General features: G+C 55.4%; 2 protein-coding genes across 4 annotated transcripts in view; one reads left to right on the top strand and one right to left on the bottom strand.

Annotated features, from left to right (window-relative positions):
• The window catches only part of SPEN (spen family transcriptional repressor), an 81,326-nt gene extending 69,654 nt beyond the window's left edge, over positions 1 to 11,672 (top strand). The window contains exons 11-15 of the mRNA XM_065893708.1: positions 1,242 to 9,348; positions 9,772 to 10,245; positions 10,412 to 10,606; positions 10,937 to 11,095; positions 11,541 to 11,672. Coding sequence (XP_065749780.1) covers positions 1,242 to 9,348; positions 9,772 to 10,245; positions 10,412 to 10,606; positions 10,937 to 11,095; positions 11,541 to 11,672 — 9,067 coding nt within the window. The remainder of the gene's footprint in view (positions 1 to 1,241; positions 9,349 to 9,771; positions 10,246 to 10,411; positions 10,607 to 10,936; positions 11,096 to 11,540) is intronic.
• A 2,581-nt stretch (positions 11,673 to 14,253) lies between these two features.
• ZBTB17 (zinc finger and BTB domain containing 17) lies at positions 14,254 to 20,425 on the bottom strand. Of its 3 annotated transcripts, none has more exons than XM_065875706.1 (14): positions 20,221 to 20,425; positions 19,162 to 19,350; positions 18,383 to 18,523; positions 17,925 to 18,044; positions 17,129 to 17,367; positions 16,907 to 17,049; positions 16,509 to 16,809; positions 16,119 to 16,206; positions 15,921 to 16,037; positions 15,711 to 15,831; positions 15,356 to 15,486; positions 14,822 to 15,031; positions 14,614 to 14,703; positions 14,254 to 14,537 (listed from the first exon to the last, which is right to left on the bottom strand). In XM_065875706.1, exons 1-14 carry the CDS (start codon positions 20,423 to 20,425, stop codon positions 14,254 to 14,256), a joined length of 2,379 nt encoding a protein of 792 aa, XP_065731778.1. The 3 variants fall into 3 exon arrangements, with proteins under 3 accessions (XP_065731778.1, XP_065731777.1, XP_065731779.1); XM_065875705.1 differs by having other exon boundaries at positions 14,614 to 14,725; positions 14,820 to 15,031; XM_065875707.1 differs by lacking the exon at positions 19,162 to 19,350.
• Between the last annotated feature and the right edge of the window lie 1,746 nt (positions 20,426 to 22,171).

The following is a 22,171-nucleotide window of genomic DNA, read 5'->3' on the forward strand; positions in this document are numbered from 1 at the left end:
GTTTCATTGAGCCGTCATTGACAGTACTATGTAGACTGAGTAAGCCATACCTGCTTGAAAGACAAAAGTGGAAAGTGAACAAGAGTAAAGGAATTGGCCTCTATCACAGGTGAATTTCATTTTATACACCATACATGTTCTTGAAATTTAATCTTATTTTGAATGCACTGGGACGTGTCACTGTGGGAGAAAATCTGAGGTGAATTCTTTTACAATTAAGGAATTATCTCACACAGTTTGTAATCACCTAATTTGTTAGTTGGCAGGTTGGGGAAAAGTAACATTTACTGAAGGCCAAGTATGTGCCTTGTATTATGTTAGGAAAGTTTTTACAAATGTTATCTTATTTAATCTTCTTAAGAGCTTTGTGAAGAAGAGCTATCATTTTGTAAGTGAGGAGACTGAGCCCAGGGAGACTGGCCCCCAGTGTGTGGGGGGATTTTTTTTGTTTTGTTTTTTTAATATTTATTTGGCTGCGCCGGGTCTTACTTGCGGCACATGGGATCTAGTTCCCTGACCAGGGATTGAACCCGGGCCCCCTGTATTGTGAGTGCGGACTCTTAGCCACTCGACCACCAGGGAAGTCCCCAATGTGATTTTTTAAATTGTGAATTGAGGTAGAGGTGTTACCAATATACAGGTTGCATAGGTGGGAAGATTTTAGTTAAATTGTTATCTTTTCAAACAGTACATTTGTCTCCCAAGTTGTGGTAAGAATATCTTTTGGCAGGAAAGTAATTATGAAAGACTTAGAAATGTGGGATGTGATACTGTTTAATACTAGTGCTCATCATAAGTCATGACAACTGATACCAAAAGAATAAAAAGGGGCTGAAGCACTGCTGTCCAAGTCCAATAGAAATGTAATGCAAGCTGTATATGTGGTTTTGCATTTTCTAGTAAAACTAAAGGTAAAATTAATTTTATTTAACCCAATATGTCTGAAATACTGTTTCAACATATACTCAATCTGAATAAATTATTGAAGTGTTTCTTTTTTTTGAAACTAAGTCTACCAAATCCAGTGTGTATTTTACACTCACACCTCAACTGAGACCAGCCAGATTTCAAGTTCTCAGTAGCCACGTGTGGCTTGTAGGTATGGTATTGGACAGTGCAGTTCTAATGATTAAAAAACGGAAAAGATTTTTGGAAGCAGGACTTTGTAATCTCATATGTATGATTAATGTGTAAGTGACGAGGAAACAAAAAACTAATACATTCTTTTTTGTCTTTGGCAGAGAAGAACGAAGGGGATCGTATGACTATAGCCAAGATCGTACATATTATGAGAATGTTCGTACTCCAGGCACATATGCTGAGGATTCCAGACGGGACTATCCAGCTCGAGGGAGAGAATTTTATTCAGAATGGGAAACTTACCAAGGAGACTACTATGAATCACGATATTACGATGATCCCCGGGAATATAGGGATTACAGAAATGATCCTTATGAACAAGATATTCGGGAATACAGTTACAGGCAAAGGGAACGAGAAAGAGAACGTGAAAGATTTGAGTCTGACCGGGACAGAGACCACGAGAGGAGGCCAATTGAACGCAGTCAGAGTCCAGTTCACTTGCGACGCCCACAGAGTCCTGGAGCATCACCCTCACAGTCAGAGAGATTGCCTAGTGATTCCGAGAGGAGGATTTACAGCCGATCCTCGGACCGGAGTGGAAGCTGTAGCTCACTTTCCCCTCCAAGATATGATAAACTTGACAAACCTCGTTTGGAACGCTATACAAAAAACGAAAAGACAGATAAAGAACGAACTTTTGATCCTGAGAGAGTGGAAAGAGAGAGACGTTTAATAAGGAAGGAAAAGGTGGAGAAGGACAAAACTGACAAGCAGAAACGGAAAGGAAAAGTTCATTCCCCTAGTTCTCAGTCTTCAGAAACAGACCAAGAAAATGAGAGAGAACAAAGCCCTGAAAAATCAAGGAGTTCTAATAAACTGAGCAGAGAGAAAGCTGACAAAGAAGGAGTAGCAAAAAACCGCTTGGAACTCATGCCTTGTGTGGTTTTGACTCGAGTGAAAGAAAAAGAGGGGAAGGTTATTGACCATACTCCTTTGGAAAAGCTGAAAGCCAAGCTTGATAATGACACTGTCAAGTCTTCTGCCTTAGATCAGAAACTTCAGGTCTCTCAGACAGAGCCTGCAAAATCTGAGTTGTCTAAACTAGAATCTGTTAGAATGAAAGCGCCAAAGGAAAGGGGGCTTTCAAGCCACATAGAAGTGGTAGATAAGGAAGGCAGGCCTAAACCCAGGAAGCACCTAAAACCAGAGCAAACTGTTGATGGGGTAAGTGCTGTGGATCTGGAGAAGCTGGAAGCGAGGAAAAGGCGTTTTGCAGATTCCAATTTGAAAGCAGAAAGGCAAAAATCAGATGTTAAGAAAAGTAGCCCAGAGATGGAAGATGCTCGGGTGCTTTTAAAGAAACAGCCTGACATATCATCTAGAGATGTCATTCTACTGAGGGAAGGAGAGTCTGAGAAAAAGACGGTGAGGAAAGAAATTCTTAAAAGAGAATCTAAAAAAATCAAACTAGACAGACTTAATGCTGTTCCCAGCTCCAGAGAGTGTCAGGAGCTTGCCAGCATTTCTGTGGGGACTGTATCAAGGCCCAACTCAGATCTGCAAGCAAGGCTGAGAGAACCAGTAGGTGAATCTGTGGAAAACCAAGAAATCCAGTCCAAAAAACCCACTCCTTCAAAACCACCACTTAAACAGCTGGAGCTATTAGATGATCAAGGACCAGAGAGAGAAGATAATAGGAAAAACTATTGCAGTCTTCGTGATGAACCACTTGAATGTAAATCAGGCCAAGATAAACCACATTCAGTAAATACTGAAGAAAAAATTGGCATTGATATTGATCACACGCAGAGTTACCGAAAACAAATGGAGCAGAGTCGTAGAAAACAGCAGATGGAGATGGAAATAGCCAAGTCCGAAAAGTTTGGCAGTCCTAAAAAAGATGTGGATGAATATGAAAGACGTAGTCTTGTTCACGAGGTCGGCAAACCCCCTCAGGATGTCACTGACGACTCTCCTCCCAGCAAAAAGAAGAGGATGGACCATGTTGATTTTGACATCTGCACCAAGAGAGAACGGAACTACAGAAGTTCACGCCAAATCAGTGAAGATTCTGAAAGGACTGGTGGTTCCCCCAGTGTCCGACATGGTTCCTTCCATGAGGAAGATGACCCTGTTGGTTCCCCTAGGGTAATGTCAATAAAAGGGTCTCCTAAAGTAGATGAAAAAGGTCTCCCGTATTCTAATATAACAGTCAGAGAAGAGTCCTTAAAATTTAATCCTTATGATTCTAGCAGGAGAGAACAGATGGCAGACATGGCCAAAATAAAGCTATCTGTCTTGAATCCTGAAGATGAACTAAGTCGGTGGGACTCTCAAATGAAACAAGATGCCAGCAGATTTGATGTGAGTTTCCCAAACAGCATAATTAAGAGAGACAGCCTTCGAAAGAGGTCTGTACGTGACTTGGAACCTGGTGAGGTGCCTTCTGATTCTGATGAAGATGGTGAACACAAATCTCACTCACCCAGAGCCTCTGCATTATTTGAAAGTTCTCGGTTGTCTTTTTTATTGAGGGACAGAGAAGACAAACTACGTGAGAGAGATGAAAGACTCTCCAGTTCTTTAGAAAGGAACAAATTTTATTCTTTTGCATTGGATAAGACAATCACACCAGACACTAAGGCTTTGCTTGAAAGAGCTAAATCCCTGTCTTCATCTCGAGAAGAAAATTGGTCTTTTCTTGATTGGGACTCCCGATTTGCTAATTTTCGAAACAACAAAGATAAAGAAAAGGTTGACTCTGCTCCAAGACCTATTCCATCCTGGTACATGAAAAAGAAGAAAATTCGGACTGATTCAGAAGGAAAAATGGATGATAAGAAAGATGACCATAAAGAAGAAGAACAGGAAAGGCAAGAGTTATTTGCTTCTCGTTTTTTACACAGCTCAATCTTTGAACAAGATTCTAAGCGATTGCAGCATCTAGAGAGAAAAGATGAAGAATCTGACTTCGTTTCTGGCAGGTTATATGGGAGGCAGACATCTGATGGAGTGAATAGCACAACTGATTTGATTCAAGAGCCAGTAGTTCTTTTCCATAGCAGATTTATGGAACTCACACGAATGCAACAGAAAGAAAAAGAAAAAGACCAAAAACCCAAAGAGGTCGAGAAACAGGAGGATACAGAGGATCACCCCAAGACCTCAGAATCTGCTTCTGAAAATAAAGAGTCAGAACTGAAAACTCCACCTTCGATTGGGCCTCCTAGTGTCACAGTTGTAGCTCCAGAGTCTGCAGCATCATCACTGGAGAAGACAGCTGCTGAAAGAACAGGAGAGGTGCCTTCAGTGACAGAAGAGAAGACCACTGAGCCAGCCTCTGTCTCAGAAGAAGCAAAACCTGTATCTGATCTGACTCCCATCGCTGTGGAACAACCTGAACAAGTAGACTTGCCCCCAGGAGTGGACACCAGGAAAGACGTTGCTGAGACTCCTTTAGTTGTTGAAGAAAACTCATCAGTCGATCAGCTGCCTTATTTGGACGCCAAGCCTCCAACTCCTGGGGCCTCATTTTCCCAGGTAGAGATCAGTGTAGATCCAGAGCCTGACAGTACCCAGACACTTTCAAAACCGACTCAGAAGCCTGAGGAAGCCGATGAGCCAAAAGTGGAGAAGCCAGACTCAGCTGCTAATGTCGAACCTAATGCAAGTCAAAACGCTGAAGATGTTCACGAGGTCCCGCCTCCAGCTACTGAAGGTGTAGAGGTTGACCCTCCAGTTGCTGCAAAAGATAAAAAGCCGAACAAAAGTAAACGTTCCAAGACCCCCATTCAGGCAGCTGCAGCAAGTATCGTGGAGAAGCCTGTCACAAGGAAGAGTGAGAGGATAGACCGGGAAAAGCTCAAGCGGTCCAGTTCTCCTCGGGGAGAAGCACAGAAGCTTTTAGAATTGAAGATGGAGGCAGAGAAGATTACAAGGGCTGCCTCTAAAAACTCATCCGCGGACCCTGAACACCCTGAGCCAAGCTTGCCCCTCAGCCGAACCAGGCGCCGGAATGTAAGGAGTGTCTACGCAACCATGGGTGACCATGAGAGCCGCTCTCCCGTCAAGGAGCCTGTTGAGCAACCACGAGTGACCAGGAAGAGACTGGAGCGGGAGCTGCAGGAGGCTGCAGTGGTTCCTACAACCCCTAGGAGGGGGAGGCCTCCAAAAGCACGCCGTCGAGCTGATGAAGATGATGAGACCGAGGCAAAAGAGCCAGTGGAGACAGTCAAGCCAGCCGAGGGGTGGAGGTCCCCACGCTCCCAGAAAGTAGCTGCTGGTGTCCAACAGGGGAAAAAGGGGAAAAATGAGCCAAAAGTTGATGCTGAACGTCCTGAGGCCACCACTGAGGTGAGTCCCCAATTAAACGTGAAAGAAAATAACACAAAATCCAAGACTGATAAAGAAGAAGCAGGAAGTGAACAAAAACGTGATAGAAAAGAAATTAGCACAGACAAAAATCCACCCGAAACCCCCCCAGTTGAAGTGGTGGAGAAAAAAACAGCCCCTGAGAAAAACTCCAAGTCCAAGAGAGGAAGATCTCGAAACTCGAGATCAGCGGTGGACAAATCTGCAAATCTGAGAAATGTGGAAGCCACTGTAAGTCCCGGCGCGGCTGCAGGCCCTGCGGGACTGCCGGCGGAGGAGACGGCTGCGGTCACGGCAGTTTCCCCTGAGAAGAGCGAGAGTCCCCAAGAGGAGGCTAGTTTATCGTTGCGTTTGAGCAGTGAGCCAGCTGATCTGGACAAGGAACCAGAGAAGGAAGATGGGTCTGCCTCTAAGCCGTCCCCGGAAGCAAATCAGTTAGCCAAGCAGATGGAGCTGGAGCAGGCCGTGGAGAACATCGAGAAGCTCGCGGAAACCTCCACCCCCACGGCTTTCAAGGCGGCAGCTGCAGATGCCCCAGAGCGCCTCTCCACAGAGGACCGGGACAAGCCCGCACACCAGGCCAGCGAAACAGAGCTGGCTGCGGCCATCGGTTCCATCATCAATGACATTTCTGGGGAGCCAGAAAACTTCCCAGCACCTCCACCTTACCCTGCAGAGTCTCAGACAGATCTTCAGTCTCCTGAGGAAGGAATGGAGCCTGAGACCGATGAGGCTGTGTCTGGCATCTTGGAGACTGAGGCTGCTACAGAATCTTCTAGGCCACCAGGCAGTGCACCTGACCCCTCAGCAGGCCCAGCAGATACCAAGGAAGCCAGAGAGAACAGCAGCGAAACCTCCCACCCAGTGCCGCAAGTCAAAGGATCAAAAGAAGCAGAAGTTACTCTTGCTCGGAAAGACAAAGGGCGCCAGAAGACCACTCGATCACGCCGCAAACGGAATACAAACAAGAAAACTGGGGGCGCTACAGAGACGCATGTCTCTGAACCTGACCAAGTTCAAAGCAAGAGCCCTGCTACAAGCGAGGGGGCCACGACACAGCCCCCAGAAACTCCACAGGAAGAAAAGCAGAGTGACAAGACCCAGTCCACTCCCCCTGAGTCATGTGCTTCTGACCCAAGCAAGACTACATCCCAGGGAAATTTGTCCCAAGAAAGCAGTGTTGAAGAAAAGACTCCAACCAAAGCATCTGCGCTCCCAGACCTTCCCCCGGCCTCACAGCCAGCCCCCGTGGATGACGAGCCTCGAGCCAGATTCAAGGTGCACTCCATCATTGAAAGTGACCCGGTGACCCCGCCCAGTGACTCAAGCATGCCCACTCCCCCAATTCCTTCCGTAACGATAGCAAAGCTCCCACCCCCTGTCGCTGCTGGGGGGATCCCACACCAGAGTCCGCCGACGAAGGTGACAGAGTGGATCACGAGGCAGGAGGAGCCACAGGCGCAATCCACCCCATCTCCGGCCCTTCCCCCAGACACAAAGGCCTCTGACATAGACACCAGCTCCAGTACGCTGAGGAAGATCCTCATGGACCCTAAATACGTATCTGCCACGGGCGTCACTTCCACGAGTGTCACAACTGCCATTGCAGAGCCTGTCAGTGCTGCCCCTTGCCTGCATGAGGCACTACCCCCTCCGGTTGAATCTAAAAAGCCTCTTTTAGAAGAAAAAGCAGCAGCTCCAGTAACTAACACCTCCGACACACAGGTCTCAGAGGTTCCAGTGGCCACTGACAAAGAAAAGGTGACTCCAGTCATTGCTCCCAAAATTACTTCTGTTATTAGCCGGATGCCTGTCAGCATTGATTTGGAGAATTCGCAAAAGATAACTCTGGCGAAGCCAGCTCCTCAGACCCTGACTGGCCTGGTGAGCGCCCTGACCGGCCTGGTGAATGTCTCCTTGGTTCCAGTGAATGCACTGGCCGGCCCAGTGAATGCCCTGAAAGGCCCTGTGAAGGGCTCAGTGGCCACGCTGAAAGGCTTGGTGAACACTCCCGCTGGCCCTGTGAATGTCCTAAAGGGACCAGTGAATGTTCTGACGGGGCCCGTGAATGTTCTCACGGCTCCAGTGAACGCCGCCACGGGCACAGTGAACACTGCCGCGGGTGCGGTGACAGTTTCCGCGGGTGCGGTGACTGCTGCATCTGGGGTTGTGACTGCCACGACAACAGGTGCAGTGACTGTGGCAGGTGCAGTGATTGCACCATCCGCAAAGTGCCGACAGAGATCCGGCACTAATGACAACAGTCGGTTCCACCCAGGGTCTGTGTCTGTGATTGATGACCGTCCGGCAGACGCGGGCTCTGGCGCCGGGCTGCGTGTGAACACTTCAGAAGGGGTTGTGCTGCTGAGCTATTCGGGGCAGAAGACTGAAGGCCCACAGCGGATCAGTGCCAAGATTAGCCAGATCCCCCCAGCAAGTGCAATGGACATTGAGTTTCAACAGTCGGTGTCCAAGTCCCAGGTCAAACCCGATTCTGTCACGCCATCTCAGCCTCCGCCCAAAGGCCCTCAGGCTCCTTCAGGCTATGCAAACGTGGCCACCCATTCTACTCTGGTACTAACTGCCCAGACCTATAACGCATCTCCTGTGATTTCATCGGTTAAGGCCGACCGTCCGTCCTTGGAGAAGCCTGAGCCCATTCATCTCTCTGTGTCCACACCCGTCACCCAGGGTGGCACAGTAAAGGTCCTCACCCAGGGCATAAACACACCCCCGGTGCTGGTTCACAACCAGCTGGTCCTCACCCCAAGCATAGTCACCACTAACAAAAAGCTTGCTGACCCCGTCACCCTCAAAATAGAGACTAAGGTCCTTCAGCCAGCAAACCTGGGGTCCACTCTTACACCCCACCACCCTCCTGCTCTGCCCAGCAAACTGCCTGCAGAAGTGAACCACGTCACCTCGGGGCCCAGCACCCCGACAGATCGGACTGTCTCCCATTTGGCAGCCACCAAGCCAGATGTGCATTCCCCTCGACCTAGCGGGCCGGCTCCGTCCCCATTCCCGAGGGCATGCCACCCCAGCAGCACCACATCCGCCGCGCTCTCCACTAATGCCACGGTCATGCTGGCTGCGGGCATTCCTGTGCCGCAGTTCATCTCTAGCATCCACCCAGAGCAGTCCGTCATCATGCCACCCCACAGCATCACCCAGACCGTGTCGCTCAGCCACCTGTCACAGGGCGAGGTGAGGATGAACACGCCCACGTTGCCCAGCATCACCTACAGCATCCGGCCAGAGACACTTCACTCTCCTCGGGCCCCCCTGCAGCCCCAGCAAATAGAGGTCCGGGCCCCGCAGCGTGCGGGCACCCCGCAGCCAGCCACAGCTGGTGTGCCTGCCCTGGCCTCCCAGCACCCTCCAGAGGAAGAAGTGCATTATCACCTCCCCGTTGCTCGAGCCGCAGCCCCTGTGCAGTCGGAGGTGCTGGTCATGCAGTCTGAGTACCGACTACACCCGTACACTGTGCCCCGGGATGTGAGGATCATGGTGCATCCTCACGTGACGGCCGTCAGCGAGCAGCCCCGGGCAGCGGACGGGGTGGTGAAAGTGCCACCAGCCAGCAAGGCCCCTCAGCAGCCAGGGAAAGAAGCCGCCAAGATGGCAGATGCCAAAGCCGCCCCCGCCCCCGCCCCCCACGGTGAGGCCCGCATCCTCACAGTCACACCCAGCAACCAGCTGCAGGGGCTGCCTCTGACCCCGCCTGTGGTGGTGACGCACGGGGTGCAGATCGTGCACTCCAGCGGGGAGCTCTTCCAGGAGTACAGGTACGGGGACATCCGCACCTACCACAGCCCGGCTCAGCTCGCGCACACGCAGTTTCCTGCTGCTGCCTCCATTGGCCTGCCTTCCCGGACCAAGGCTCCTGCTCAGGTGAGAGCGCCAGAAATCTGCCTTCTGGTCCACATGGTGGTGGAGGTGCCAGTAAGGTCCCTAAGATATGTTGTCCTTGTTGTGGATTTAAAGAGGCGCTTCCTAAATTTCAGGATGGAGGGGTGAATCACAGCACGGAGAGCCCGGGGACGTGGAGGGAGCTCATTGTGGGAGCGGGTGGCGGGGCGGCTCTTGCCTGCGGTGGGTGAGGAGGTAGGGAACAGGTGACCTTTCACCGGAACCCTCAATCCTGAACGCCCGGGAGCATGGCTGTCTGGTTAAAGCCCCTTCCGGGGGCCTGGCCCACAGGAGATGCCCTGCAGCTGGCCTGCCCAGGGGCTCACGTCTGCTTGGTTGGGGCAGGATGTTGTTGGTGCGTAACAGACTCTGACTCCGTTCCTTTCTCTTCTCGCCCAACTCCAGGGCCTCCCTCCCGAAGGCGAGCCCTCGCAGCCTCTGCAGCCCGCGCAGTCCGCACAGCCGGCCCAGTCCACGCAGACCTCCCAGCTCAGCCAGCCAGGCCAGCCACCAAGCAGCAAGATGCCTCCAGTCTCCCAGGAGGCAAAGGGCACCCAGACAGGAGTAGAGCAGCCGCGCCTCCCAAACGTACCTGGAAACAGGCCGGCGGAGCCTCATGCCCAGGTCCACAGGGCTCAGGCGGAAACAAGCCAGACCTCCTATCCTTCCCCCGTGTCTGTCTCGATGAAGCCTGACCTCCCGGCCCCTCTTCCTGCTCAGGCTGCCCCAAAGCAGCCGTTGTTTGTCCCTACACCCTCAGGCCCCAGCCCCCCTCCAGGACTGGCTCTGCCGCATACTGAAACCCAGCCCGCCCCCAAACAAGATTCCTCTCCTCATTTGACTTCCCAGAGACCTGTGGATATGGTCCAGCTTCTGAAGGTAAGCCTGGGCAGGGCCTCCCCTACCACCCTTCGAGCTTTGTGCTATTGTCAGTGTCCCGAGAGCCCCACTTGACTTAGATCAGCAAGTTGCTGCCTGGGGCCGTGGCCAGCACAGCTGTGTTCTCCAGCCGTGAGCTCACTTCTGTTTGTTTCCCTGTGAGCAGAAGTACCCCATCGTGTGGCAGGGCCTCCTGGCCCTCAAGAACGACACAGCTGCTGTGCAGCTCCACTTCGTCTCTGGCAACAATGTCCTGGCCCATCGGTCCCTGCCGCTCTCTGAAGGAGGGCCCCCCCTGAGGATTGCCCAGAGGATGCGGCTGGAGGCCTCACAGCTGGAGGGGGTTGCCCGAAGGATGACGGTAAGACTCAGGGCCCAGGTGAGCAAACTGCCCCGCCCACAGCAAGGGAAGGCACGGGTGGCCCCCCACTGCCTGTCTCCGTGGCTTGTCACGGGGTGCAGTAATGGCTTTCTTGGAGGGGATGATGAAGGGCATGTCCTCTCTCCACGAGGGGTGTAAAGTGCCTCTAGATCCAGAGATGCTTTTTTTCATTCAGCAAATATATGGGTGGCCCTCAGGGTCATCATAGAGGTGGGGATTTAGGAGCCGAATCACCTGGGTTGGACAGGCCTCTTCTTGGGCTCTTTTGTGAGGTGGCCCCCCGATCACTGACAGCTTCCTGTTCCCCAGGTGGAGACAGATTACTGTCTGCTGCTGGCTCTGCCCTGTGGCCGTGACCAAGAGGACGTCGTGAGCCAGACCGAGTCCCTCAAGGCTGCCTTCATCACGTATCTGCAGGCCAAGCAGGCGGCAGGCATCATCAACGTTCCCAACCCTGGCTCCAATCAGGTCAGCCCGGTGTCCTGCCTCGGCGCACACACGTGGGGCTGGTCTCGGCTGCTCAGGCCGTCTGACTGATCTGGTGGCGTGGGCCGCCAGTGCCAGCTAGGGTAGTCAGGACAGCTTCCCAGAGGAGCTGGACAAAGGGGCATTCTGGATAGAGGAAACCAGTGGAGTGCGTGGGCCAGTCAGTGGACGGCTGAGGCAGCAGCAGTTTTCCTTTAGCTTAAGGATAGAGAAGTTCTCAGGGGTTAGTTTCACATTAATTCTCTGATAACCTAGTTTTCTTCTGGTAGACAGTCTTGGAGACCTTAGCTGGTTGGGAAATTGACTCAGCCTGGCTCTCTGCTGGGCCTTTGGGCCCCCAGTTGGAAATGTTTTAGGGAAGAGTGGTAGTGGGGTGGGTGACGTGAAGACAGGAGGTCCCATTTTTCTCTCTTGTCCCTCTCTCCAGCCCGCCTACGTGCTGCAGATCTTCCCGCCCTGCGAATTCTCTGAGAGTCACCTGTCCCGTCTGGCCCCCGACCTCCTGGCCAGCATCTCCCACATTTCTCCCCACCTCATGATCGTCATTGCCTCCGTGTGAGCCACCGAATGGTCACCACTCGGCGTATCTTCCTGAGGCTCTGCAGCAAAAAATAAAACACAGGACAACCCAGCCAAGTGGAGGAAGAAGCTGCCGGGGGGGACAGACTCCACTGCCAGACGGCCAGCCTCGCTCTCCTACCCGCCCGCCCGCCCGCCCGGCTCAGTCAGACAGACCCCCCCTGGGCAGTGGTGCTGCTACTCGTATGTTTACATGACATTTAGCCCAAGGACAGACCACCAACCAATGGACTTGCAGACACCTTGAGGCTGGGTTTCTCTCTCCTCCTCTTGGAGAAAAGGAACAGGGCAGTGGAATTTTTTTGTTGTTTTTGTTTTTAAGAAACAAAACAGAACTGCCTTTGCACTAAATTAGTGACTTGGACTTTTGCACAGTGAAGACAGGCTGTGACACTCTGGATGTCTTGGTGTACGTGAACACACATGGCACACACATCGCAGACTCTCATGCAGGACTTCAAACTTCTGCTGAAACCTTGGGGTCAAGGAACATTTCATTGGGCTGTGTTGTCCCCACCCCTCCCTTCCCCTTGCTCATTTGGATGTCATCTCTCTTTAATTCTCCTGCTGCCACCATCTCTGATTCACCCAGGATGTACAGTTTACAATCAGAAAAGAGCAAACAGAAGGATTTTCTCTCTTGGTGGAATATGCAGAACTTGGGATGTGTGTATATATAAATATATAATATATATAAATATATATAATACTGACTTAAAAATCAAATTCCCCGACATACATTTTTTTTAATCTGTGCCAAAAATGTGTTTTCAGAGAAAATCTTATTTTCATACTCAGACTTTGTATTGTCACTCATTTGTATAAGTGCGCTTCGTTACAGCACGGGCCCTGCTCCCGCAACTTGGAAGTGTCACACACACAAAAAGACTGTACAAAAGACTGGCTTCCCTTCTTCCTGTGACCTTGACCTCTCCCCCCAACTTCCTAACACTTATTAATTTATGAAAACTGTTTTTCTCAGCGCAGTTTTGTTTTGTGTGTCCATTGGATTACAAACTTTATTAAAAAATACAGAACATGTCAAGTGTGGATGTGATTGTCGCTTGGATGGGAGGGCCAGGGGTCCTTGGCTTATGGGAACAGCTAGCCTTCGTCCCACTTTTGCTTTCAACCCCCCACCACGTCTGTATATGGAACCTATTATTTCTTTTCTGCCACTGATCCTCCCCAAGGATCATTTTACCTTGTACAAAAGAAGATTTTCATCACAGACTGAACTTGAACTGTTTTTCAGTGCTGTGGTGTTCATCTGACACTTCAAGGTCCCAACTGGCTCCTGCGTAATGTCGAAGGCACTTCAAATTTGACGATTGATTGATTAAAGAATAAAGCCACCTCTCACTCAAACTCAGAAACATCTTAAGGAAAGGAAGCCTTGGGGTCTTGCCTCTTGTCCCTTCCTCCTCCGGGTGTGGTGCAGGCTGGCCCTGCAGCAGCTGCCTCCCAGTAGGAGGATGGCACTGGTGGGCCGAGCTTCCCCAGCAGCTGGACCCACCACAAGCTGGGGAGTTGGGCGTGGGGGACGGGAACACAAGGACCACAGAGTTGCTGCTCTCACTTGCAGTATCCCTGGGGCTCCTCCAAACAGAGCTATGCTTTCGGTGCGAGATGGTACCATCTCTGAGTGAGGAATTACAGGTGCTGGGGACAAGCTGTATGGAAAAGCGGCAGAGATGGCATCTCATGTCTCCCTGCTGACAGGTAAGAATGAGCTGCTTCGCAGTCCGCACTGCTGCTCCTGGTTTAAGCAGTGCTGCCGTCTCCCACCTCCCCATCACAGCTCCTGGCTGCTCATTCCTGTCCCTCCAGGCTCTCGGCCTTGTAGAGACGCCACTGATTCAGGGCAAATAAACGTTCTCAAAAGATGACACTGGCTTGGCCCTGATCTCGCGGCCAGGGTTCCACCGTGAAGCGAGCGTGGAGCCTCTCCCTCTTCCCTAGGCCCAACAGAAGCGGGCCTGCGGCCTGTTGGGTCTGGTGCTCTGCCTACCTTGCTGTTCTGGCTGAATGGGCCCCCGAGCTGGGCTCTGTACGGGTGGCCTGGATCCTGGTAAGCAGTTGTGGCCAAGCCCTGTGGGCCCAGCTCCCAACACAAGGGCGCAGGGTCACAGCCGTGGCTCCACAGTGGAGGGAGGTGGAGAGGGGAGGTCCGATCCTCACGCCGAGCCGACGAGAAGCCTCCAACGAGGAGGCCAGATGGGGCTCGTGGAGCCGCAGTTTCTCTGGCCCGAGTGTGCTGCCCACACCCCAACTCAGGCAAAGCAACCAGCTTGCTTCTAGACGGGTCCCGGGGCTCCAGTCCCATTCTGCAAAGGGACAGCCTGGCTTCCCCCACAAGCAGGTCTCTGCCGACTGGTCGCTGGGTGGAGCAACCCTTCCCCGGCATCAGCCACAGCTGCCAGCTCCCCGCCCCAGCCCCACAGGGAGCTATAGGCAGCGTTAGAAAATAATCAGATTTATTCTCTCTAGGGAATGGGCTCACCCCTCTCAGTTCTAGGGTGCCGTCCAACCTTAAATAAACAGGAGGAGGGGGTGCCTGCTCACTCAGCAGACGGTGGACATTCAGGGGCTGTGGGAGGTGTCTCTGCCAGGGCCGGCTGCCCATCAGCCCCATCCCGAGGGCGGAAGACTAGCTCCCCAGTCTGCAGCACCTGCCCGGCCGGCCACGTGCTGCCTGGCCCGTACTGCTGGTAGAAGTCCGCATCCGTCTGGAACATGACCAGTGCCTGGGCCGTGTGGATCCGCACGTGCTGGGCCAGGCTGTTGGCATCCAGGAACTTATCTCCACAGGAGTCACAAGCGTAGAGGATGTGAGTGTTGGGATCTGTGGGAGTGGGGCTGCAGTTAGGAGAGGAAGGGCCCCTGGGTCCAGCAGCTTTCCCCCAGGCAGGCCCTCTCACCTTCTTCCTGCACTTGCTTCACAGCTTTGCTGATCTCGGCTTTAAGTACTTCTGTCTCATCTGCGGTCACCGCCGCCCCCACTGGCACCACTGTGGGCGGCATCGGCAGAGCCTGAGACCAGACTCACCTGCCCCTTTGCTGCCACCCCAGAGGCAACCCCTGCTGTGACCACCCCTGCTGCCCTGGGAGCTGAGTGACGGTCCGCACCTGTGAGCTGAGTGACGGCCGTTGCCGCCAGTGCCTCAGTGGCCAGCGTGACCATGTCATCGACGGTGACCACGCTGACCTCACCGCCCTCCTCCGGCTCCAGGATTTTGATGCCTGCCTTGCCCTGGTGCACAGTCTTCACATGGGAACGAAGGTTGTCCACCCGGTTGAAGCCGCGACCGCACTTGTCACACAGGTAAGGCTTCTCTCCTGGGGGGGGAGGCAAGGTTCTCTCCTGCCATTGGGGGGGGTGCAGGGGGGGGTAGGACCTCAGTGGCCTCCAGCTTCCCCCGCAGCCCTGTCTTTTCCAGCAGGAAGCGCTCTGGGGCGGCCACCTGAGGCACAGGGAAGCTTCCAGTGGCCCCTGCACCTTCCAGAAGCTCTGAAAAAATGGGGCCCTCCTTGGAGTTAAACTGCTTTCAAGGCCGCCTTCAGCAAGTGCCGGCACCGAAGGCTGGGGTCCGGGGCACCTCCCACCCCACCACGCGCCCCAGAGCCAGGGCTTGGGACAGAGAGGCGGGGGCACGCACTCACCAGTGTGGATGATGATATGCTTGGACAGGTCCCCCACGTTCACGAAGGCCTTACTGCACACGCTGCACTTGTGAGGACGGATGTTGTCATGGTGGCGGATGTGATTGGCCAGCTGGCTAGACTGGACAAATCTGCAGGGCCAGAAGGAAAGGCTTACACAGAACCGCCCAGGCCTGGGCCGGGGGTGCTGGGCTGGGGCCTCCCACCTCAGGGTCTAGATCGAGAGGACGCCGGGACCTGCGCCGGAGCAGTCTGCCGGGCTACCGACCGAGCCCTGGGCTTATTCTCTGACCCCCTCCACCCGCCGAGTGCCGGGACCCCACAGGACGCTGGCCGGGGGCCGGAAGGGCAGGACCTCTTTCCGCAACGCTCGCAGACGTAAGGCTTCTCCCCGGTGTGCTGGCGCACGTGGGCGATGAGGGAGCTGGCCTGGGTGAAGGCTTTGCCGCACATCACGCACTGGCATGGCTTCTCACCTGGGGACGGAGGCAGGGGACGGGAAGGTGTCGGCGCCTGCTCTCCTCCCTTGTGCCCGCACCCGGGCGCCGCCGGGCCGCTCACCCACCCGTGTGGATGCGGACGTGCCGCTGCAGGGCGCCGGGGTCAGCGAACTGCCGCTGGCAGTGGACGCACACGTAGGGCTTCTCACCACTGTGAATCCGAAGGTGCCGCTTCAGGTTCCCTGTGGCGAGACCGAGGGTGGGCCTGGCACTGGCGCCCGGGGCCGGGGGCGGGGCCGGGGGCGGGGCCAGCCGGGCCCTACCTGAGGTGGTGAACTGCTTCCCACACTCCCGGCACTTGAGGGGCCCGTCGGCGATGTGGATCTTCAGGTGGGCCTTCAGGTTCCCCACCTGCGCCCAGGCAGGGGGTCAGACGGCACGGAACCACCGATTCTCGGTCCTCCCGGGGGCCTGTGCGGGGCTCCCCCTTTCCTCAAGGCCGGGGGAAATGGGAAAACCACCCCCCTCAGTTCTTCCTGGCCCGCGCCCGCCCCCCAAGCCTGCCTTCCCAGTTTGCTCCGCAGCTCAGTCAAGAGCTCCACCGGCAGGATCAATTTCTGCTCAGCCAACACCACCTACTTCCCCGCCAGGCACCCCGGGCCCCCGAGACGGAAGCCGCCGGAGCACAGGGGCCCGGGGCCGGCTCCCCCCACCTGGTTGAACTTCTTGTCGCAGTGAGGGCACTTGTGCTCCTTGTCGGTGTCGTGCGTCTCCAGATGGCGCATCTTGGACGTGGGGTCGGAGAACGAGCGGCCGCAGTAGTCGCACTGGTAGGGCTTCTCGCCGCTGTGCACCAGCTGGTGCCGCTTGAGGTTGCCCGACGTGGTGAAGAGCTTGCCGCAGTCCTCGCAGCGGTAGCGCGCCTCGCCCGAGTGCCGCTTCTTGTGCAGGTTCAGCAGGCTGATGAGCCGGTAGCTCTTGCCGCACTCCTCGCAGCCGTACGGCTTCAGCGGGCTGGCGGCAGGACACGGGGACAGGAGGCTCGCGGGGCTCGCGGGGCTCGCGGGGCCGGGGCGGGTGGGCGGGCAGGGGGGGCGGCCGCTGGGCCTACCTGTGGGTCTTCTCGTGGGCCTTGCAGGCGGCCGGGTCAGAGAAGGCCTTGCTACACTCCCGGCACGAGAAGGGCTTCTCGCCCGTGTGGATGCGGATGTGCCGCTTGAAGTTGCCCGTGTGCGTGAACTCCTTCCCACAGTCCTGCGGGCACAGGGGGCGGGGTGTCGGGGGCGGCGCCGGGCGGGGGACCGGGGCGGGGCCGCCACTGCCCAAGGCGCACCTCGCACTTGTGGATGACGGAGCCGTAGGCCTTGGACTCCGTGCGGTCGCCGTAGGTGCCCGAGCGCAGGCCCCGCGCCTCCGCGCCGAGCTCCTGGCCCGAGTCCGTGCTGGCCGACTCCTCGCTCTCCTCGGGGGCCTCGCCCTTTTCCAGCGGCGGCCCCTCCTCCTTGACCACCGCGGGCACGGCGCCCTCCTCCTCTCGTTCTTCTCCCTTCCTGGCTGGCTCCACCTCCATTTCTGCCACAAGAGGGGCAGACGCTGAGGAAGCCGACCTGGCAACTGGCCAAGTGAGGCCTGGGCACGGCTCATCTCTGCACACACCCTCTCTCTGCGTGGGCGCCTCGCAGGGGCAGGGCAAGCCCAGGGGAGACCAATGACCGGGACAGTTGCCGCTTGGAGGATGCAGATGGGCCTCAGTCCACCGGAGGCCCCATATTTGGCGACACAGGTGGGAAGGGTACGTCAGCCAACAAGCACTGGGGGCGGGGGCTGGGGTGGGTGCCATGGCCGGCCAAGTTCCGCCACGGTGCTCAGCCCCCGGAAAAACAGCAGGGCCAGTACTGCGACAAGGACACTTCTGTGCTAAAGGGAAGCATGGCCAGGGTGTACAACCAAGAAACTGATGTCAAAATTCAAGAGTGAGGAAAGATGTCGGCCCAAAAGCTGATGTGAAAGACTGACTCACAGTGAGATCAGCTAAGGGAGGAAGAGAGCTGGCGGAAGGGGTGTGTGTGTGTGACGTGTGAGTGGGGGACGCCTGCGTGAGGGAGGGCGCCCCAGCTGGCGGAGGGTACCTTGCTCTGAGCTCTCTGACAAGGCGGCCTCGGCCTCAGCAGCAGCCATGCCGCTCGTGGGGTCCGGCTTGAGCTCCACAGGCTCCCGGGGGGCATCGGCCTTCTCCGTCTGCTCTGCACCTGGGGGTAGGGGTGTGGGGGCATCCGGGGCTGGACTGGCACCCTCTGTCCAGGGGCCGGTCGGCTCTCCTGGACCAGACCCCTGGAAGCGGCTATGGCCCCAGGGGTGGGGGGAGCACATCCAAGCTCGGGCTGCTTGAGCCTCTGCTCTGGCTTTAAGAGATGCCCCAGAAAAAATAACCGGTGGTTTTGGGTAACCTGAGTTCAAGGGATGCAGTTGCCTGTGCCTCCCTCCCTCCCTCCCCCAGGAGCCTCCTGAGAAAGCTGCTCACTGCGCTGGAGCCCACGCTGCTGGCAGGTGATGGACAGGCAGCCAGGTCCTCAGCATCGCAACTCACCGCTGGCCGCGCTCTCGGCCTGGCCGCCTCGCTCCTCTTTGGGCTCCCTGCCCAGCCCCGCGGGTGGACTGCTTCTGGCCAGGTCCAGCTCGTTCAGTGTAGTGGCAGCCGTCTTCTCTTCTTTGGCTCTCTTGTCCCCCACTGGAGGTGGAACAGGACAGACCTGCCATTTCCCATCAAGTGTCCACCACTTGGCGGGGTGAGGTGGCCCAGAGCTGGCAGCTCTTCCAAACCTCCCTGGGGATACGTCTAAGGAGCGGTTTGTTGGCTTTGCTCATTCAACAGATTATTCATAGGCACCGACATCACACCAGGCTGCCGCCGGGCCTGGGGTACAACAGTCATGGCTGCTGCTCCCACGGGGCTCGCGGACTGGTCGGGGAGACAGTCGTCACACGTGAAATGACGCTGATCAGAGATGGGTGCTTACAAGGAGAGGAGCGTGGTTCTCTGAAAGTGTGCCACAAGGCACGTGGCCCACACTGGGCCGCAAGGTGCCTTCCTGAGGCACTAAGGGGAGCAGGAGTAAGGGTGTGGGCGAGGAGACCTGCCGGGAGAGGGAAGTCCTGTGCAAAGGCCTCGAGCCAGGCATGGCTGCCGGTGCCCTCAGGCAGGGAGGGCAGACGGGGCCCCTCTGAGAGGCGTTCTCAGACTTCGCTGCAGCTGCTCCCCACGAGCTCCCCACAACACAGGCGAGGCCAAAGAGGTGACACAGAGAGGCGGGGGCAGAGCTCCCATCAGACGCCACCTGCTCAGGAACAGCCTGCCAAGAATCTTACCTTCCAAGGCCGAGGCCTCCATACTCTCCCCAGGGCTGGCAGCCGGCTCAGCCAGTGACTTGAGGGCATGGCAGGCCGTGATGATGTCCTGCATCTGCAGGAAGCTGGCCACAGCCAGCACATCGTCCACGTTCTCAGAGCTCAGGCTCAGCTTGGCCGTGTACATAAACTCCAGCACCTGCCCCAGGCCTGCCAAGGACACAGACAGCCATCACGGACCCACCTCGAGGCCTGGCCCCAGCAGCCTGTCCAGCTGCCCCACTCCGTGGCAGGATCCAGGGATTTGTGAAAAGCAGGGGGGCGGTGGCAGCCCACTGTCTCCCCATCTCCCGTGCCAGTGGAGAGGCGGGCAACCTGGGGATTCTCAACCCAGACAACAGCCTCCAAAAAGTAGCACACCCATAGAGGGCGGAGGGTGTGAGTGCCCACCCTGAACACTCTCTGCCCATCCACTGCACTTCACCACCAGAGGACAGAGCTTCTCACCACTGGCTTTCATCAGGGCTCTGCCACAAACTCTCTACCTGACCTCCAGGCCAGTCACCTGACCTCTCTGGGCCTCAGTTTCCGCATGTGTAAAATGGGGGAACGACACTTTGCCCGAACTTCTGGCAGCATGGCACGTCATTCTGGGTTGGGAACCTGAACCTAGGACCAGTTAGTTCCTTCCTCAATCCCAGGACCTTCCTGACACCCCTCCCGATCCCAACCCTTGCCGTTCCCATCAAGGTGAGCGCTGGGGTAGGGGGGTGAGGACTGACTCAGCAATGGAAAGGGACCAGGGCTCAGAGCCCTCCCGCTCTCTGTCCCTCCTGACGAGCTTGTCCTGTGTTCACTCCGGAGCTTATCATGAGCCCTTCCTGCCAGCTCTCCCCTTACCACCCTACTCCCAGTCAAAAGTGGCCCCACAAATGCGGTAAGAACTTGGTACCCACGCACTCATGGCCGAGTCTCGTGTGGGAGGTCTGGCGCACCCCACAGCTGGAAGGTGCTGCTCAAAGGAGGGCCTCACGTGGCACGGGGCCCGCCACAAGCTCGGCCCTGGACCCAGTGGGGTACCTGCCGCATTACTGATGTCCAGGTGCACCACATCCTTCTGGTCCACGAAGAGCATCTTGAAGTACTCGCTGCAGGCCGCCAGCACTGCTTTATGAGCCTTAAAGTCAACACCATCCACCACAAAAGTGCAGTCACACAAAAGCCCCAGTTGCCGCTGCTGGTTCAGCTGCTCCAAGACATGCTGGCTGTGCTGGGGAAAATCCATGGCTGGGGAAAGCCACAGAGCCCTCGAGTTAGCACGAGGGAGGACACCAACCAGCCCCAACAGCAATCCCAGCACTCCCAGGTGAGAAGCAGGGGGATGGGTGGGAGGGTGAAACCAAATCCACACAGGGCAGGTGTCTCTGCAGGCCCAGACCAACCGGGGGTGGCTTCTAGATTCCTGTGCTAACTGGTCAGGAAAGTTCCAAAACCCAAGAAGCATGGAGGGACCAACACAAAATAGCCACCTTTGTGCCTTGCCAGGTAATGACATTAAAAAATCAAAAACCAAGCACACACAAAACACTGATTACTGTCAGCATTTCAAAAAAAGAAAAAGACACGGTCGCTTAACTTTTTTATTACAAAAAGAATGCATGACATAATCTTAGACTAAAAGACAGATCTTTCTCGACTGGATAGATCTGGCTTCATGAAAATCTTTCTATTTTGTTCTCATTTTTCTCAGTTCGTCACGTACAGGTGAAATATGCACTTGGGAAGGCAGACATTTCATCATCCAGCATTTCAGGAATCAGCCCCTCTCCCGCTGCATCCACAGGGGTCTGTGCAGGTTCCCTTGTCCTCGGCAAAGCCTGGCCCTCGGGGGTGAGGATCCATCTCTCTCCCCTACTTCCCCAACCTCTGATTCATGGGCTTAGGGAACTACACGAGAGCTGGTGAGCCTTCTGCATCCAGAAACCTCTCTAGGCTGTCCCTCGAGAAAGAATGAACTCTGACCCTGAGGCCTGGAGTTGCTGGCCTGGCTGCAGTTTCTCTGTCAAAGGCCTCACTTGCTGCCTGGAAATTCCACAACTGTCTCAAGTAAAAATGCTCACAAAAACTCCATGGCCTGGTGCCGAATCATCCTGAACTGTACAAGCCAGGCCTAAGTTAAGTATCTAAAGCGGCTCTCCCCTCCCCCTCAACACCACACCAGAGTCAGTCTCAGGATCCGCATTTTCTAGGGAAAAGCAGCAGACTCTCCTTTCAAGAAAGAACCAATTTCTAAGTAAACGTCAGTGCCCACTCCTGGAACCACATTACATAGATCCAACCGGGCTGGGCCGTCACGCCTTGGCCTGGAATCTGATAAGTGGCAGTGGTTTCTCTTCCAGTTCTTCTAGAACCTTTCCTCTGAGGCCTGGGTCTGCTCAGAGCTGCCCCAGGTGGTTTCTGGGCAGGTGAGCATGACCCTGGGAGGCTCTCGGCCTCCAGGTTTCAACAGCCACTCACTGGCTCCGGCTGTTCCCCTGTTACATCAGCCTCTCGGGGCTGAGTCACCACGCTGCAGCTCTGGAGCTGCAGTGACCATGTATGGCTGTCTGGCTGTGATGAGACATAACGAAAGCCACGCCCCCGCCCACATAGCTTAGCCAGCACAGATCGGCTTTGAAGGATGCAAAGCCCACCCACCCATGGTGTCTGGAAACTTTTCACAAGTGGAAGGGTGTATTAGCTGAACTGGGAGAAGTCACTGAGTAGGTGGGTAGGGCTCCATCAAGTAAGAGGGGACAGGCAGTGGCAACAGGCCGTGTGCTATGGGGTGCCAGCCCCTGAGTCATGAGTTCAGAGTTGCTGCTGCTGGAGACTTGAAAATACCCTTTGTCTCCCTCCAACGTTCCCAGTACTGTCCTCTGGTCCCAGCCTCCACACACAAGCTCCCAGCCAGAGGCACAGTTTCTTGGACCGCTCAGATCATAAGTGGCTGAGGCTCAAGCTCTTGTATAAGCAGGGGAGAGCCGGAAGC

The sequence above is a fragment of the Phocoena phocoena genome, chromosome 1, assembly GCF_963924675.1.
Source record: "Phocoena phocoena chromosome 1, mPhoPho1.1, whole genome shotgun sequence".
NCBI lineage: Eukaryota > Metazoa > Chordata > Mammalia > Artiodactyla > Phocoenidae > Phocoena > Phocoena phocoena.